This window comes from Brassica napus, chromosome C9 (assembly GCF_020379485.1).
Source record: "Brassica napus cultivar Da-Ae chromosome C9, Da-Ae, whole genome shotgun sequence".
NCBI classification, from domain to species: domain Eukaryota; kingdom Viridiplantae; phylum Streptophyta; class Magnoliopsida; order Brassicales; family Brassicaceae; genus Brassica; species Brassica napus.
Genome location: NC_063452.1, coordinates 27,563,636 through 27,581,344, shown reverse-complemented (window position 1 = coordinate 27,581,344; position 17,709 = coordinate 27,563,636). Strand labels below are relative to the sequence as shown.

Below are 17,709 nucleotides of genomic sequence, written 5' to 3'. Positions count from 1 at the left end.
ATCACGTACATTCCGTGTTTTATCGAGTTAAATGTGTCACAAAAGATGTATTAGGAAACCAGCAGAGTTCCACTCTAATTAGTATTCTAAATAGGAATTCCCTGTTTGTGGATTGCAGATGGCAAGGAGGGGAAGGAGTGATGGGGGACAAGATTGGATGCTGGGTATAGACATAGTCTTAAGAAGAAGAGGATTGGGATATGAATCCGAGGGAAGTGTGCAAAAACTGGCGCACACCAACCAAAGATCCAGTGAAGAAAACGTAAGAAGAAACAACAATCTGTTTGGACATAATCAAGAGATACTACCAGAAGAAAAATTTCCACCAAACCGTACTGTAAGGGGAAGACTAGAAACAGGTGATAGCGAGTCAAGTGTCCAAGGACCTAGACCAGTGAGGCGGACCAACCCGATTGAACCAGAAGTACATGATCAACCAAACAAGGAGTAGGAATGGATCACACTCTGAAGATGCTTCATGACGTGATAGCGAGGTCAATGCAACAACCTCAGGTGCAACCTCAGCCACTTATGCCACCACAACCTACAGTGTCTACACCGATGTTACCATTACTAACTGCCATGAAGAATATGAAGACACCACATTTTGAAGGCGGGACAGATCCATTTCAAGCCGACCAGTGGCTTCGAACTATGGAGAAAAACTTTGAGACCCTGACATGTTCTGAAGAGTCTAAGAAGAAAATGGCAGTATATTACTTAGACAAAGACGCAACAGAATGGTGGGAGAGTAGGGATCACCAAGTGGGACATCTGGTCACCACTTGGGCGGCATTCAAACAAGAATTTGAACGCAAGTACTTCACTCCTGAATCCAAGCGAAGGCTTCAACGCCAGTTTGCAAACTTGGTACAAGGAGATAAGACGGTTAGAGAATATGAATCTGAATTTATGCGACTGCGACGACACCTGCTGCGAGGACAAGTTGATGAGGAGACCATGATATCCAACTTTCTGTTTGGTCTAAAACCAGAGTTGGAAAATTGACTGGTAGTCGGGAACTACGAGAGTCTCACCGAGCTAGTGGAAAAGGCTGTGAATGTGGAGATCGGGTTGGAAGCTGAGAAGGCGGCAAGTAAGAAATTCAAGCAGCATCAAGAAGGAAAATATGGTGGAAACCAAAGATCTTTTAAGGGTAAAGATAAGGAAAAGGAATCAGGAGGGCCAAGTCGACGATCTCTGTTCACAGGAAAATGCTTTAACTGTGGCAAGACAGGCCATAAGTCAAGTGAATGCTTCGGAAAGAAACATGGATCCTTTCAGTCAAACTCATACAATCCTACATGCTACACGTGTGGAAAGAAAGGACACATCTCTACCCAGTGTAGTGTCAATCATCCTATCCCAGCTACGCCAATCACTGTCCATCCTCCTCCACCTCCACCTCTACCTGCAATCACACCAGCACCAAAAAGTCAAGCTATAGGAGGCAGAGTTTACGCTTTAGAACTAGAGGATACTAAACCTCCAGGCCCATCTAAGGGTCCCATCACAGGTATTTGGGTTCTTTAACCTTACTAGATTTATTTTGTGTTGTGTTATTGCTTGTGATGGATTGGTTAATTTCTATTGGATAATTTTTATGTTGTTGATATATATTGATGTTGTGCCAGGAACCTTACATGTTGCGGGGCGTCCCACACATGTATTGTTCGACTCGGGGGCAACACATAGCTTTGTGGCCCCTGAGGTAGCTGCCGAGTTTGTGGGTTCATTTCTGATTGACAGGATGGATGTGGCTGTGATGACTCCCGGAGACCAAACCCTCCAAGCAAAAGAATGCCTCAGAAGAGTTCCGTTAGTCATTTGCGAGAAGATGTTCTTGGCAGATTTGTTGGTGGTGCCCTTAAAGGGATATGAGGTTATCCTGGGCATGGATTGGTTATCAGGCTATCGGGCACAATTAGATTGTGGAAAAGGTCGTATTTTGTTCAAGGATAACGGGCAACGACAAATAGTGTTTTACGGGATCAGTCCAAGCAAGTCTGTGTCTTTAGTAGCTGCCTTGAGAGTGGAAGATTTGCTTAAGGATGGAGAAGCGTATCTGGTAACAGTAACTGCTAGTGGAGGACCCGCCAGCAATAGAGTTGAAATTACGGATATTGCGGTAGTACAAGAGTTTGAGGATGTGTTCTCAGCGTTGAAAGAGTTACCTCCACCTCGAAGTAACCCTTTCACAATTATCTTGGAACCTGAAGCGAAGCCGATAGCAAAGGATCCCTACCGCATGGCACCTGCAGAGTTAGCTTAGTTGAAGAAACAGCTTGAAGATTTAATGGAGAAAGGTTTCATAAGACCTAGCTCTTCACCATGGGGAGCTCCGGTCTTATTTGTCAAGAAGAAGGATGGTAGCATGCGACTTTGCATTGATTATCGAGGAATCAACAATATCACCATCAAAGATAAGTATTCTCTTCCGAGGATAGACGAGTTGTTGGATCAGCTAAGGTGAGCAAGTTGGTTTTCGAAGATCGACTTGGCGTCGGGCTATCATCAGATTCCAATTTCAGAAGGTGATGTCATGAAGACTGCGTTTAGAACTCGTTATGGACAATACGAGTTCGTAGTAATGCGTTTTGGCCTTACTAACGCACCGGCGGCCTTCATGAGATTGATGAATGAAGTCTTCCATGATTATCTCAACAAGTTCCTGATAATCTTCATCGATGAAATTTTAATATATTCCAAGACAGAGGTAGAGCACAAAGCACACTTGAAGCTAGTGTTGGAACGATTAAGACACCAGAAGCTGTATCCCAAGTGCAGCAAGTGTTCTTTCTGGAAAAGAGAGATCGGGTTCTTGGGGCACCGTGTGTCTGGAGAAAGAGTTTCCGTAGATTCGGAAAAGGTGAAAGCCATCGAGGAATGGCAAAGGCCATCAACGGTAACCGAGGTAAGAAGTTTCCTCGGGTTAGCCGGGTATTATCGAAGGTTCGTCAAGAACTTTTCTTCGATTGCTAAGCCCCTGACGAAGTTGACTGGAAAAGGAGTTTCGTTCATCTGGGGAAAAGAAACGGAGGAAGTATTTCAGAGACTGAAGAAAGCTTTGACCACAACATCGGTATTGGCATTACCTGAACAAGGTAAACCTTACACTATGTACGCAGATGCTTCTAGGGTTGGTTGGGTTGTGTGCTGATGCAGGAAGGCAAAGTAATTGCTTATGCATCAAGGCAACTCAAGAAGCATGAAGAGAACTACCCAACACATGATTTAGAAATGGCGGCAGTGGTGTTTGCATTAAGGATTTGGAGATCCTACTTATATGGAGAAGTCGTGGAAGTATTCACAGATCATAAGAGTCTCAAGTATTGTTTACACAACCGATCTGAACCTCTGACAAAGGCGATGGATGGAGTTTGTGGCAGATTACGACCTGAAGATTCAATATCATCCAAGCAAAGCTAATGTTGTCACAGATGCACTAAGTCGTAGAAAGTTAGCGTCCGATGTTGGAAAGGAAGTGGAAGCATTATCAAGTGAACTCAAGTTGATGACTTTATGGACAATTGAAGGGGAGCTAAGTGAGCCTTTAGGCATACGTACCGTAAACCAGGCAGGTTTACTCGCACGGATCAGACAGGAGCAACAACGTTATGAGAAGTTAAAATGAATCATCACAGAAGTTAAAAATCAAAAAGCTCCAAACGCAAGTGGCTATCATGTGGCGGCATATGGTACACTATTACTTAATGGGAGGATATCAGTACCACAGGGAGAAGGGCTACGAGATGAGATTTTGAAGTCGGCGCATCACTCGTTACTCAGTATCCATCCCGGGAGTACGAAAATGCACCGAGATATCCGAAGGTATTATCATTGGCCAGGAATGAAGAAATCAGTGGGGCGATGGGTGGCTCAATGTCAAACTTGACAACAAGTCAAAGTCGAGCATCAGATTCCAGGAGGGTTGTTACAAAGCTTACCAGTACCTCAGTGGAAATGGGATTTCATATCCATGGATTTCATCACTGGGTTACCCCCGGCTCGAGGACGTTCAAATAATGCAATATGGGTGATTGTCGACAGACTGACAAAGGTGGTGCACTTGTTACCCATGAAGGAAACGGATAAGGTATAAGTATTGGCAGAGATGTATGTGGATCAAATTGTGAGGTTGCATGGTGTGCCAACAGATATAATCTCCGATGGAGATCCTAGATTCACCTCAAATTTTTGGAAGGCGTTACAAGAAGCAGTGGGAACTAAGTTATTCATAAGCACCGCGTATCTTCCCGAGACGGACGGCCAAACCGAAAGAACCATTCGCACCATAGAAGATATGAAGCGAATGTGTATATTGGATTGGGTGGGAAGCTCGGAAAAGCATTTACCATTAATCGAATTCTCCTACAACAATAGCTTTCATTCTAGCATAGGTATGCCACCATATGAGGCGCTTTATGGGAGGCCATGCAAAACACCTTTTTGCTGGACCGAAGTTGGAGAAAGAAGAGAGTTTGGACCCGAAATTGTAGAAGAGACGAAGAAAAAGTTGGAGATCATCCAAACCAATATGAAGAAAGCGCAGGACAGACAAAAGAAGTACGCTGATCAATCAAGAAGAGAAATGGTGTTCAATATTGGTGATTGAGTTTATCTGAAAGTGTCAGCTCAAAAACGAAAGGACCGATTCGGGAAGGTCGGGAAACTAGCGGTAAGATTCATTGGGCCTTACCAGATTGTACAACGAATCGGAGAGGTTGCTTACCGCCTCAACCTACCTGAAGAGATGCAAATACATCTGGTATTTCACGTATCAATGCTGCGGAAACATGTTCATGATCCCAACGCTATTGAGACAGAGCAAATCGAAGACCTGGAAAAAAACCTCACTTATCCAGAGGGACCAATCCGAATAGGTGAACGTCGGATACGAAGATTGAAGAATCGAGAAATTCCTCAAGTCCAAGTTTTCTGGGGTAAGCGGAACCGTGAAGTTGTGACCTGGGAGGATGAATCAAGATTCAAATCGTTGCATCCAGAGTTCTTCCACGAAGATGTAGTAATGGAAGAAGGGGGATCACCGGATCCTTAGAGAATTCGGAGAAGAATTCTAATAAAGGGACGAGGATGTAATACCCCGTCTTAAAAAAAAAAAAAAAAAAAAAACCTTAATTTTGGTTTTATGGAATTTCTCGGGGAAGCCGAAGGCTCGGGAAATTTTTATCCTCAAGGTTAAGGTTAGTCTGGAGTCTATTAAAAATATTCAGCTCATCAGACTGGGAACGGAAAAATATTCAGGATTGATCGCGGGACGAAAATTCACCAAAAGGGCCGAAATCGCGCAAATCGATCGAGAAGCTCGAGGTGGCTTGATCTAAGGGATCAGGACGTGGTGTCAACCATTTAACCTGTTGAGTGTCAACACAAGAAGGTGGTGTAGTTGTGCATGAAGCAGTTCCATGCAGCTCGACACACAGAAGCACGAGGTGTCGCAGTACCTGCGATCTGCGCATGCGAACCGATATGCAGAAGCCCGTGTGTCGTGACGCATGAACCCCAGACATGCTGAGAGCTATGTGGACATGGTGGTGTCTCCTGTCATGTAAAGGAGGCATGCAACAGGGCATGTGGACGCCCATGTGTCGCCACACATGCGACCGGAAGCCTGCAGGACGACACACATGCGATCGGGTGGCTCATTCTTATTGACTGGAAACTTCTATATATACCCAGCCACCCTTCACCATTTTTACTCATCTCATTCCATAGAAACCAAAGCAAAATGTGGCTAGAGAGAGAGAGAGAAAAAATGATGCGAGGTGCTTTAGAAGCATAGACATTTCCGAAGACCGATAAACTGCCGGGAAGTTCCGAAAGACTGTCCAGAAGTGAAAGAAGGTTTTTTCCGAGTTCTGATCAGTCCTTACCATTCCATTCAAGACATCGACGTTGGATTTTGGGATTTAACATCACGGTACCAAGACGAAGATTTGGAGGGGAGAAAAAGGGTTTGGTCAACATCTGGAATCAAAAAGTCGAGCCACATCGCTTAATCACTGTGAGTCACGGTTAATTGTTTGTTAACGAATTTTTAATGTAGGTTCCTAACATCGGAGACGGCTTCTGAGCTAGGATAGCTGGACTGGTCTAGGTGTCAGTTTGTGGATCCGAGGCTTGAGACGATGTCTGGGCTAAGTGGATAGCAAGACTAGTCTAAGCACTCGGGTTATTGTGATTGTGTGATTATTATATGTTGTTATGGTATGTACCTCGTGTTGGTACTGTTGTGTGAGAACCTCGTGGTGGTTCTAGTAGTAGTTTGCAGGTCATTGCATCCTCAAATGGTACCACTAAACCGGTTGTGGTCAGGAAAGTGGTGGGCTCGGTTTAACTTGGCTTGATCACCAAGGCCGAGTGTCACACGTAGATGTGACAGCCCCCGGCGAGTCCGATAGAGGACCGGGGCACGGCGATTCCGATTGAAGACCGTGACCGGGCGATTCCTGAGTGCATACGCATGTGTGGTGTAATAGTGAAAGGATTGTCGGTGTCCCTTATGTGGAGGAAGAATGATTCTGTTGGGTCCTAGGAGTATATATATATATGGTTGAATTATGTGACACTCATAAAGAGTGTTTTGATTTACTATGGTTTAATGGTTTATTGCCTAAATCGGTTATGATTTATCTTGAATTTTATTGTTGAACTACCCGTCTTGCTTGTGTTTGGGGTTGGGTTTAAAATGACGGGTAGTTGTATATGCTAGATAGGGAACCCTAGCTCACTTAGTGAAACTAGTTCACTCACTCCTCACATCCTTTTGCAGGTGACCAGTAGAAAGGATCATAACGCTCGCGGAACTGTAGGAGCTGGTGTAGATTGGACATCTTTTGCTAAATACTCGTTTTCAAGATATATGAATGTATGTTTTACCTTCGGCTGCGTCCATGGACCATATGTATAATATTTTGGGCTTGTGAACTTCATGTTTTATATATATGAAATAAAGTATGTTTTATATTCGTGACGTGTTGAATCTGATATTAGGTTAGTCCAACCTAACACAACTCTATGATTCGGTACGGGTTGCAAAGCCTCAGGCCGAAGATTAGAGGAAACGAGTTTTGAATGGATATGCTGGGTTACAGAATTATGTTTTGTGACTTGGAAAGTCTATTCTCAACCCGTCGTAACACATCCGGACTTGGCAGAGGAAGGTCGTTCGGGCATGTTCTTGTTTGATTGTTGCCCGGCTGACTGACCAATGTCTAAAACAGTTCGGGGGTGTTACAGACACTACATGGAAGATTATCTTGACTATATTGTCTTGGATCGACAGATGCTTTTCAACTGAAGAATGGTAGGAAGAGTTGTTGGTTTGATTGTCATCGTCGCTTTCTTTCCATTTCTCATTCATACAGAAGAAATAAGACATTGTTTAGGTACAAAAGAGTTGTCAGAGACAATCCTCCTCCAAATCTCACCGGCCAATTGATCGAAGCGGACATTGATTATTACGGAGCTCAGGAAATAGTTAAGTGTGGAGAAAACTGGCATGTTCCTGGAAATATGTCTGATGGATATGGTGTGGTGCACAATTGGCATAAGAATAGTATATTTTGGGAGTTACCTTACTGGAAGGATCTTCTTTTACGTCACAACCTGGATGTGATGCATATGGAGAAGAACTTTTTGACACCATCATGAATACAATACTGAATGTCCCTGGGAAGACAAAAGATAACAAGAAGTCAATGATGGACTTACCGGATATTTGCTCAAGAAGTGAGTTACATATCAAGAGCAATGGAAACGTTCTTGTTCCTATCTTTCGGTTGTCATCAGAAGCCAACACAACTTTGTTTGATGCTTCAGAAGTTAAGTTCCCTGATGGTTATGTTTCTAATATGTCAAGATGTGTTGAACGAGGTCAAAAGTTCTCAAGAATGAAGAGTCATGATTATCATGTGTTTATTCAACGACTACTTCCATTTGCTTTTGCCAAGCTCCTTCCAACAAACGTACATGAAGCAATTGCAAGTAAATATCAATTTATAATATATGTACATATGTTATGAAATGTTATTAATTGGGTTACTTTTGCAATATACAGCCATCAGAGCCTTCTTCAGAGATCTTAGCACACGTACGTTCAAGGAAGAAGTCATCGAAAAACTTCATGAGAACATTCTGATCATATTGTGCAATCTGGAGAAGATATTTTCACCTTCATTTTTTTTACGTCATTGAGCATCTAGTTGTCCACCTCCCGTATGAAGCATTGCTTCGTGGACCTGTTCACAACGGATTGATGTATCCGTTTGAGCAATACATGAAACATTTGATGGGAAAAGCAAGAAATCTTGCAAAGGTCGAAGGTTCAATAGTTGCTGGGAGTTTGACAGCAGAAACATCTAACTTCACATCATACTACTTTGCTCCAACTGTTCATACGAGAAAAAGAGTTCCTAGAAGATACGATGATGGAGGAGTGCCGACATCATATGTAGTTGATGGTGTTCCTGACATTTTCTGTCAAATTGGATGGTTTGGTGGTAAACTGAAAGAAATATGGTGGTCATGTGAAGAAGATAAGAATAGTGCCCACACTTATATTTTGCTCAACTGCGAAGATGCAGTAATTCATTCCTTTGAGAGGTAAATTTTCTTGTGAATGTTAAATATATGAAAAAATTTAATTATATATGCGCTAAAGTAATCATTTTATTTGCAGCCTGTTTGTATCTCAAGTTGAAGAAGCAATACCAGGAATATCCTCAACAGAGGTGGACGCACAGAAAGATAAGCACTTTGTCAAATGGTTAAAATCACAGGTATATATATATATCTCATTTTAACAGTGATGCTATAAGATAATTTTAACGGTGATGATTTTTGTAGGTTGAGTATGACGATCCATATTACCTCGTATGGTTTCACGATTTGGTCCAAGGTCCAGTAGCAAAGGTCACCACATCACCTATGTATTTCACATGAGGTTTTACCTTTCACACATACGAGTATGGGAGACATCGGACAACAAGCAACTACGAAATATGTGTGAAAGGCGAAACAGACTTTTACGGGATCTTGCAGGAGATTATTGAAGTCGAATTTCCGGGGTTATTGAAGCTAAGATGCGTCCTCTTCAAATGTGAATGGTTCGACCCCGTTGTGAACCGAGGTGTTCGGGTTAACAAATTTGGTGTTGTGGATGTCAATTCTAGGAGAAGATACAACAAGTTTGAGCCTTTCATCCTAGCTTCTCAAGCCGTGCAAGTTAGCTTCCTTCCATACCCTCGCCTTCGATGTCCTGGGATAAATTGCTTAGCCGTTATAAAATTACACCTCGTGGATGAACTGTTGCTGGAGAAAAACCACCTTTGCAAGAAGAAGACGCTATCAATGAAGTTGATGTACCTGATCAACAACTTAATGAAATCCTTCTGATCGATCCGGAAAACCAACAATATGAAGATCTTCCCGAAGATGCGACAGATGAAGCACGTGAAGACGAGTTCGATAGAAGCAACGATGATCATTGTACTGATCTTGATGAGAATGAAAACGATTCAGAATGATGTAATCTATGTAACAAATGTTGTTTTTCTTTTTCATTTTCTCATTTTAATTTTAATGTATGTGTAACAAATGTAGTTTTTCTTTTTCATTTTCTCATTTTAATGTATGTGTAACATATGTTGTTTTATATAATATGTTTTCTTTTGGTTTTAAAAAATTAATTTGGAGTTTAGAGTTTAAGTTGGATAAAGAGATAAAGAGGAAGAAAATGGTGTTATAAGATAAGTGACTTTGGGGTTTAAGTTTTTGGGGTTTAGGGTTAAGCCAAGTAAAGTCGTCGTAAACAAAAAAACGGGCCTGGTAAATTCGTCGTAAATGAAAAAATCATGAGCGTTCCACGTAAATTCATCGTAAATATTCCACGTAATTCGTTGTAAAGTTAAAAACACGATCCTGGTAAATTCGTCGTAAATGAAAAAAGCGGGCCTGGTAATTTCGTCGTAACTGAAAAAACGCGGGCCTGGTAACTTCGTCGTAACTTTACGACGACTTTACGAGGAATGCATTTTCTTATATATAGGTGACGTCTCGGAACGAGCAAAGCTCATTCATTCCTCCCAAATCCCTCTCCACTCCTCTAAGGTAACCTCTCCCTCTCTCTAATTTTTTTTAAAAAAATTGTTTAGTTTTAGGTGTAGGTAATTAGTTTAAGTCGTTATTATATGTAATTAGTTTAAGTGGTTAGTATAGGTAATTAGTTTAGGTGATTAGTTAGGTATCGGAATAATATTTTTAAATTATGTTGTTAATAATAAAACTAACTGTATTTTTTTTTCAAATTTATATGAGTCCTAGAAGAAAGCCAGCTGCACCTACTTACTCTCAGATGTTTCATGATGGTGTCGGCCTGTCGGGACATCTTCTTCTGATCCATCATCTTCCGAGGCAGTTCCGGATTCTCAGACATCTTAGAGAGTTTCTTGGAGTCTTCCTCCTCCTGCACCTCATATGCCTCTCCACCACCTCCTCTTCCAGCCGATGCACCTCAGCCTGTCCCAGCAGGTGCAGTTCATCCAGATTTGCATGTGCCTCCATCTGCCCCATGCGCTAGATATACAGTGGAGGATTTGCTCGCCCAGCCTGGACGAGGGGGCGTGGATGTTCTGGATCCCGATAGACCGCCGGAAACTTATTGGTAACTTATTGTTTTTTAGTACATTAAAATTTAATTTTTTTTTAAACAATTAGGTCCTCTTTTCAGGTTTGGGGCCAACAACCGTATTGGCCGGAGCGTGTCGGAGACGATCAAGGGCTACTACGACGGAGCCTACCCGAATTGGAGCAAGACTCCAGACCACGTTAAGACGACTTGGTTTAAATTTTTTGCGGTAATATATATTTTTTAAAAATCTAATTAAATATTTATATCTAATTAAATATTTATTTTAAATTTCTTAAAATTTTGTTTGTTTCAGCAAAGGTGGCACTGGTCCTTGGGAATCACTAAGAGGGTGAAAAGGGAGTTCGTTGCAAAGGTAAAGACCCGCCTTTGCAACTCTATCTCCGATTGGAAGGACAAGTGGAAGATCTACGGTTATGACGGAAAGCCCACCGAGCTCACGAAGGAAGTATGGGATGATCTCATCGCCTATTGGAAGCTACCCTTTTCGATCCGTAAGGCCAACTCGTGCTCCGCTTCTCGAAGAACGAATGACAAAGATGGTCATTTGCCCATGGTTCACATAACTGGACAAACGCCTCAAGCCGGAATCCGTCTAGAAGCTGTAAGTTGTTTCTAATATTTATTTTAAAATTTTAAATTACTTTAAATTTTAATATTTAATTTTATTTAATTTTTTTGTATGTAGTATGAGAAGACGGGAGTCTTACCATCTCTGTCTGATCTATTCAAGATGACTTACGCCACCTTAGACGGGATTTTTGTGGATCCGGCATCCGAGAAACTCTTCAACGCAGTGGCTTCTCGGGTTGAAGAGCGGGAGATGCAATTAACCCAGCAGTCTCCCGATAGATTACCCGTCAAACTGACCACTGAAGAGGTCGACATGATCTTCGAAGAGGTAAAACTTTATAAATTTATTTAAATAAATTTAACTATTTGATAAAATTTAGCTATATTAATATGTTTTTATAGGTGGCTCCTAGAAAAAAGGGACAGACAGTGGGCAAAGGTTCTGTTAACAAAGTTGCTAAGGCAACTTCGTTATAAGCTTCGAGACGGGATGAAGAGAACTCTCAGATGAGAGCTCGAAAGGATAGCCAGCAGGATTGTTTAGACTCTCTTGAGGATATGTTGGACGTGATGACAGTGGGAAACCCGACTATGCAGCGAGCACTAAATGAGAGACGAGCAGCTCTCGGGATACCAATACGAAATCCCGAAGATGCCGATCCAGACCGTTCTCAACCGAGCACCGCCACCGACTACTTCGATAATATGTAGTAGTTTTTGTTGTTGTTTCAATTTGTATTATGAATTTAAATATTATGTTATGACTTTTAAATATTTTTAAAAAATATGTTTTCATTTTCATATCTCATTTTATATTTAAAATTTTTAAAATTTCAAATTTTAAATAATATTATTATTTTAATTTAATATTAAATGGTAAGAAACGATGTAAATTCGTTGTAAACTTTACAGGAAATTTACAACGAAATCCTCCTAACATCGTCGTAACGTTTACGTGGAGCTTACATGGGCATCATTGTAAAATCTTCGTAAATGTTACATGGAATTTACATCGAAATAATACGAGTACTTTGCCTCGAAATAATACGAGTACTTTACAACAAAATTTTACGTCTCATTTACGACGGACTGTTCCCTTCCGTTTTACGAGGAAAGCATTCCTCGTAAACGTTACCACGTGTTTACGACGAAACCTCCATTACTACGGACGTTTAACAACGAAACGGTTTTCGATGTTAATTCGTCGTAACACCCCTTTTACGACGAATTTACAAGGAATATTGAATTGCCCTCGTAAAAAATATATTTTCTTGTAGTGTATGTATTTTTATTTATTTATTACCATTATAAAAAGGTATGAATACTTCAGGCGCGTAGAAACCGTCACCTAAATGTCAGAAACATAATACACAAGCCAATCCCCTGTATATTAATCCTGGAGCATTACAACATGTTTTCGTAACCACGTGTCATCACGAGAATGATTCTTAGAATTGTTAGAAAAATAAGTCGGTCCATATAAACATATACTATGTTTTTTATTAAACTAACTATAAAATTAATTAATAGTATACAAAAGAATATTTTCTTTCCTTAAATAAAAGCTACGAAATTACCTAATATTGTTAGCATATATATGATAATTAATGATTATGAATAATACATATTTGATTAAAAAAATTCTAACCTCTCTCTTTTTTGTTTAATTTTATAATATTAAAAGAAATTAAATAATCACATTAAGCATATAATAAAAACAATTAGATTTTTTCTTTTATGTTATATTTTGAATTTTTAAAAACGATTATAAATTACTAAAAATGATAAAAGTCCCACATTAAAAATTTTGTGATCAATGGTTTATATTTTTTTTTCAAGCAAGATACAAATGATCATATATCATAGGGGTGGCCATTTGGATACACTTTCGGGTTTGTATCGAATATTTCAGTATAAAGGTTAGAACCCGTTCGGGTATTTCTACACTCCGAGTCGGGTTCAGGTATTTTATGTTCGGGTTCAAATATTTTGGGTCGGGTTTGGATATTTAAGTTTTGAAGAAAAAATAAATAAATTATTTATTATTTAATTTTTTTGTATTTAAAATATATTTTAACATAACGGTTATTTATTTAATTTTTAAAAGATTAAACTATTAATAGGTTTGGAGATAAAACTTTAAAAATAGAAAGACACTAATTTAATTGTTTTTTGAAATTTTAGATGCAACTTTTGTTAATGCAAGAAACAAGAACTTGATATGTATTTTAAGTGAGTAACAAATGATTTTGTCAATAATTATATATATATTATCTAATTTTGAGCAAAAGAATCATTAATATAAATATTTTGAATAAAAAGTGAGAAATAAACTAGAAATATAGAGTTAAGTATACTTATGTTTGGTTATCTTCGGATATCCATTCGGGTTCCGATATTACCCGTTCGGATTCAAATATTACTTGAATTGGTGAAATAAGTAATTTGTTTAGTTGTTCTAATTAGATGATTTTTAGACCGAGGTGGTGAATATATACTAGACAAACATTTATATTTCGAGTCTGCACTTATAGTCTATAACATCTTGATATATTAGATTTGAACACTAACCTGTTAATATAGTTTGCCAGTGATTTTTTTCAAAATTTTGATTCATAGATATGTATATGGAGTGAAACTAATTTTTACAAATGTCCATTTTTTTAATTGACACTTATATAATTCACTGACCTCATAAAAGAAGTTAAAAAAGAAACTTAACTCATATCAATGAAATAAAGACGAGAACGAAAGCACAATTCTATAGAGTTAGAAAAATAAATCACTTATGGAGAGTCAATAGTAAACTAATCGAGAGAAGAAAACCAAATCTTACTTCGTCATTATACAATTGATGTTGCCTATTTGGTTTTGGTGATTTGTGTTAGCCACAAAACTTAATTTTGTTTTGTGCATATGAAGTCTTAAAAATAATTAAAATGATATGTAATATGTTAACTCTTCAACGACGATGATATATTTAAGAGACCAACATTTGTATTCATCATTTTATAATCGATAAAGATTTTAGTGTTACAAAATGTTAAAATCATTTCATAAACAAATATTATTATAAGAACTCACCCTGCGCATACGCGCGAGTTATCATCTAGTATCCATATTATTTTTAAATCTGGTCAAAGTGTGGATCGCCTACCGGTATTTCACACATTACGTTGATTATGAATCATTGTCATTATTGTAACATTAAATATATGAATCAAATTTGGGTAACTATGACCACTCATACCAGAAGCAATTTTAAAATATTGAATTGATCATCAGGCTAAATATACATTGAATGTAATATATTCCTACAGATGCTATTAGTCAATCATAGCAACAATCAACTTGATTATAGGCAAGTCAATTGCCCGTTTAATTAGTAAAATATTCTCTTCACTTTATTCCTGAATATTTTTTATTGCAAAAGAGGAAATCCTATATATCATGTGGTTATAGAAAATATTCAGAGATGTTATCACTCACTGTGATACTGTCTTACTTGGAAAAGCATAGAAATTAGTATATATTAATATAGGAAAATCTTCGTTTCGAGAGCTTAGATTATGGCATATAGGTAGTTTTCATTTATTGATATATATTTTCATTTTTTTGTTGACTATTTCATTAATGACGTAAGAGTATTGGTACATATATATAACGGAGGTCGTTTATGCTTCAATACTACCATACATATATAATGATTGTAACTACATTTGTCTAGCCAACTTCCATTGGATCATTCGTGGTTTTTCTCATCCAAAGTTTTGTGTTGGTATGTTCATGAGTGTATAAACTCATTTTGTTACTAAAATATACACTATTTATATTCCTTTTTAATATGGAGTTATAGTTTATTTCAGTATGCAATTGCTGTCTTTTATTGATAACAACTATTTATTTTAAGTTTACTATTGTCTTTTAAATGTTCAAGTATCAGCTTTATTCTCCATGCGATTGTAATTAAATTTCAGATTTTATGGTAAAAGAGTAAAAATAAATTAAAAATATTTTTAAAAAATAAAAGATAAATTAAAAGAGGCTCATATGTATTTTGAGTGATAATCAATATTAAGGTTCAATAATGAGCCACTTTTACAAATTAGAGTCCTAATCACCCCACTAAATTTGTATATTCAAACACAAGAAGAAAACATATTTTTTACTAGGGCAGTATTCGTTGTAAATTCGTCGTAAATGGGGTGTTATGACGAATTAACGTCGAAAGATGTTTCATTGTTAAACGTCCGTCGTAACGGAGGTTTCGTCGTAAACGACTCGTTACGTTTACGACGAAATATATTCCTCGTAAAGCGCAGGGAAAGAATTCGTCGTAAACGACACGCAAGATTTCGTCGTAAAGCCCACGTAATGATTTCGATGTAAAGCACACGTAAATACTTTCGTTGTAAATCACTCGTAAACATTTCGATGTAAAACCCTCGTAAATCTTTCGATGTTAATCACTCGTAAACATTCGATGTAAACTCCATGTAATATTTACAAGGAGTTTACATCGTTTCTTATTATATTATTATTAATTAGTATATAATAAATTTTAATTTATATTTAATATTCAGAATTTAAAATAATTTAAATTTTAAAACAAAATATGAAATTGAAAAACATATTTTAAAAAGTCATTTAAAAAGTCATACAATAATATTTAAATTCATAATACAAACAGAAATATAAAAAAAACTACATATTCTCGAAGTAGTTGATCGGGTTGCTCGGCTGTTGACGGGTTGGATCGGACTCTTGGGGATCTCGTACTGGCAACCCAAGAGCGGCTCGTCTCTCACTCAACATTCTCTGGATAACCGGGTTTTCCAAGGCCATCACGTCTAGCAAATCCTCAAGAGAGTCTAAACGAACCTGCTGGCTATCCATTCGAGCCTTCATCTCAGTAGTCTCTTCATCCCGTCTCGAAGTGTATGACGAAGTTGCCCTTGCAACTTCGTTAACAGAGCCTATACCGACTATCCGTCCCTTCTTTTTAGGAGCCACCTATAAAATCAAAACATATATTAATATAGTTAATTATGTTAAAATATTTAAAATAATGTAAACAAAAATTTTAAGTTGTACCTCTTCGAAGATTCTGTCGACCTCTTCGGTGGACAATGTGACTGGTAATCCATCGGGAGACTCCCGGGTTAGTTGCGTCTCCCGTTCTTCAATCCGACCAGCCACTGCTTGGAAGAGTTTCTCAGATGCAGGATCCACAAAAACTCCGTCGGATGTGGCGTGAGTCATCTTGAATAGGTCAGACAGAGATGGTAAGACTCCCGTCTTCTCGAACTACAAAAAAAATTAAATTAAATATTATAAATTATATTAATTGAATATTTTAAAATATATATTTAAAACAAAACTTACAGCTTCTAGACGGACTCATGCATGAGGTTTTTGTCCGGTTCTGTGAAGCATGGGCAAATGACCATCTTTATCCTTCGTCCTTCGAGAAGCCGAGCACGAATTGGCCTTTTTGATCGAAGAGGGGTGCTCCCAATAGGCGATGAGGCCATCTCACACATCCGTCGTGAGCTCAGTGGGCTTTCCCTCATACCCGTAGATCTCCCACTTGTCCTTCCAATCGGAGACTGTGTTGCAGAGGAGGATCTTTGCTTTGCAACGAATTCCGCCTTCACCCTCTCGATGATCCCCAAAGACCAATGCCACTTTTGGTGAAACAAATTTTGAAAAAATTACAATTAATAATAAATATTAAAAATATATATATATATTTAAAAGTGAAAATTTAATTAAATTTAAAAATCTTACCTCAAAACATTTAAACCACATGATCTTAACGTGATTTGGTGTTTTCCTCCAGTTCGGATATGCCCCGTCGTAGTAACCCTTAATCGTCGCCAAAACGCTCCGGGTAACACGGTTGTTAGCCCCAAACCTGAAAAAAAACAATTTAACCGTTAGAAAATAAAAATAATTTAAATTTTAATGTAATAAAAATTAATAACTTACCAATAAGTTCCTCGGGGTCTATCGGGGTCTAGAACATCCAAACCCTCCCGTCCAGGCTGGGCAAGCAAATCCTCCACCGTATATCTCGCGAAGGGAGCATATGAAGGCACACGCAAATCCGGATGAACTGCACCTTCTGGGACAGGCTGAGGTGCAGCCGCTGGAGGAGGAGGTGGAGGCATCTGCGGTGGAAGAGGAGGACTCGAAAAAACTCTCTGAGAAGTCTGAGAGTCTGGAACTGCATCGGAAGACGATGGACCGGAAGAAGATGTACCGGAACCATCGCCAAACAACTGGGCATAAGTAGGTGCTGCTGGTTTCCTTCTAGGAGCCATCTAAAAAAAATTTAAATAAATTTAATCAATTATGACGACATAATTAAAAAATTATTCAGTTACCTAACTAATCACCTAAACTATAGTATTCCGTCATCTAACTAATCACCTAAACTAATTACCTAACTAATCACCTAAACT

The 17,709-nt window shown here is 38.5% G+C and overlaps 1 protein-coding gene across 1 annotated transcript; it reads left to right on the top strand.

Annotated features, from left to right (window-relative positions):
- Window positions 1–453: 453 nt before the first annotated feature.
- On the top strand, window positions 454–2,272 carry LOC106428962. The gene is made up of 3 exons (XM_048767815.1): window positions 454–888; window positions 1,030–1,516; window positions 1,635–2,272. Exons 1-3 carry the CDS (start codon window positions 454–456, stop codon window positions 2,270–2,272), a joined length of 1,560 nt encoding a protein of 519 aa, XP_048623772.1.
- The last annotated feature ends 15,437 nt before the right edge of the window (window positions 2,273–17,709 follow it).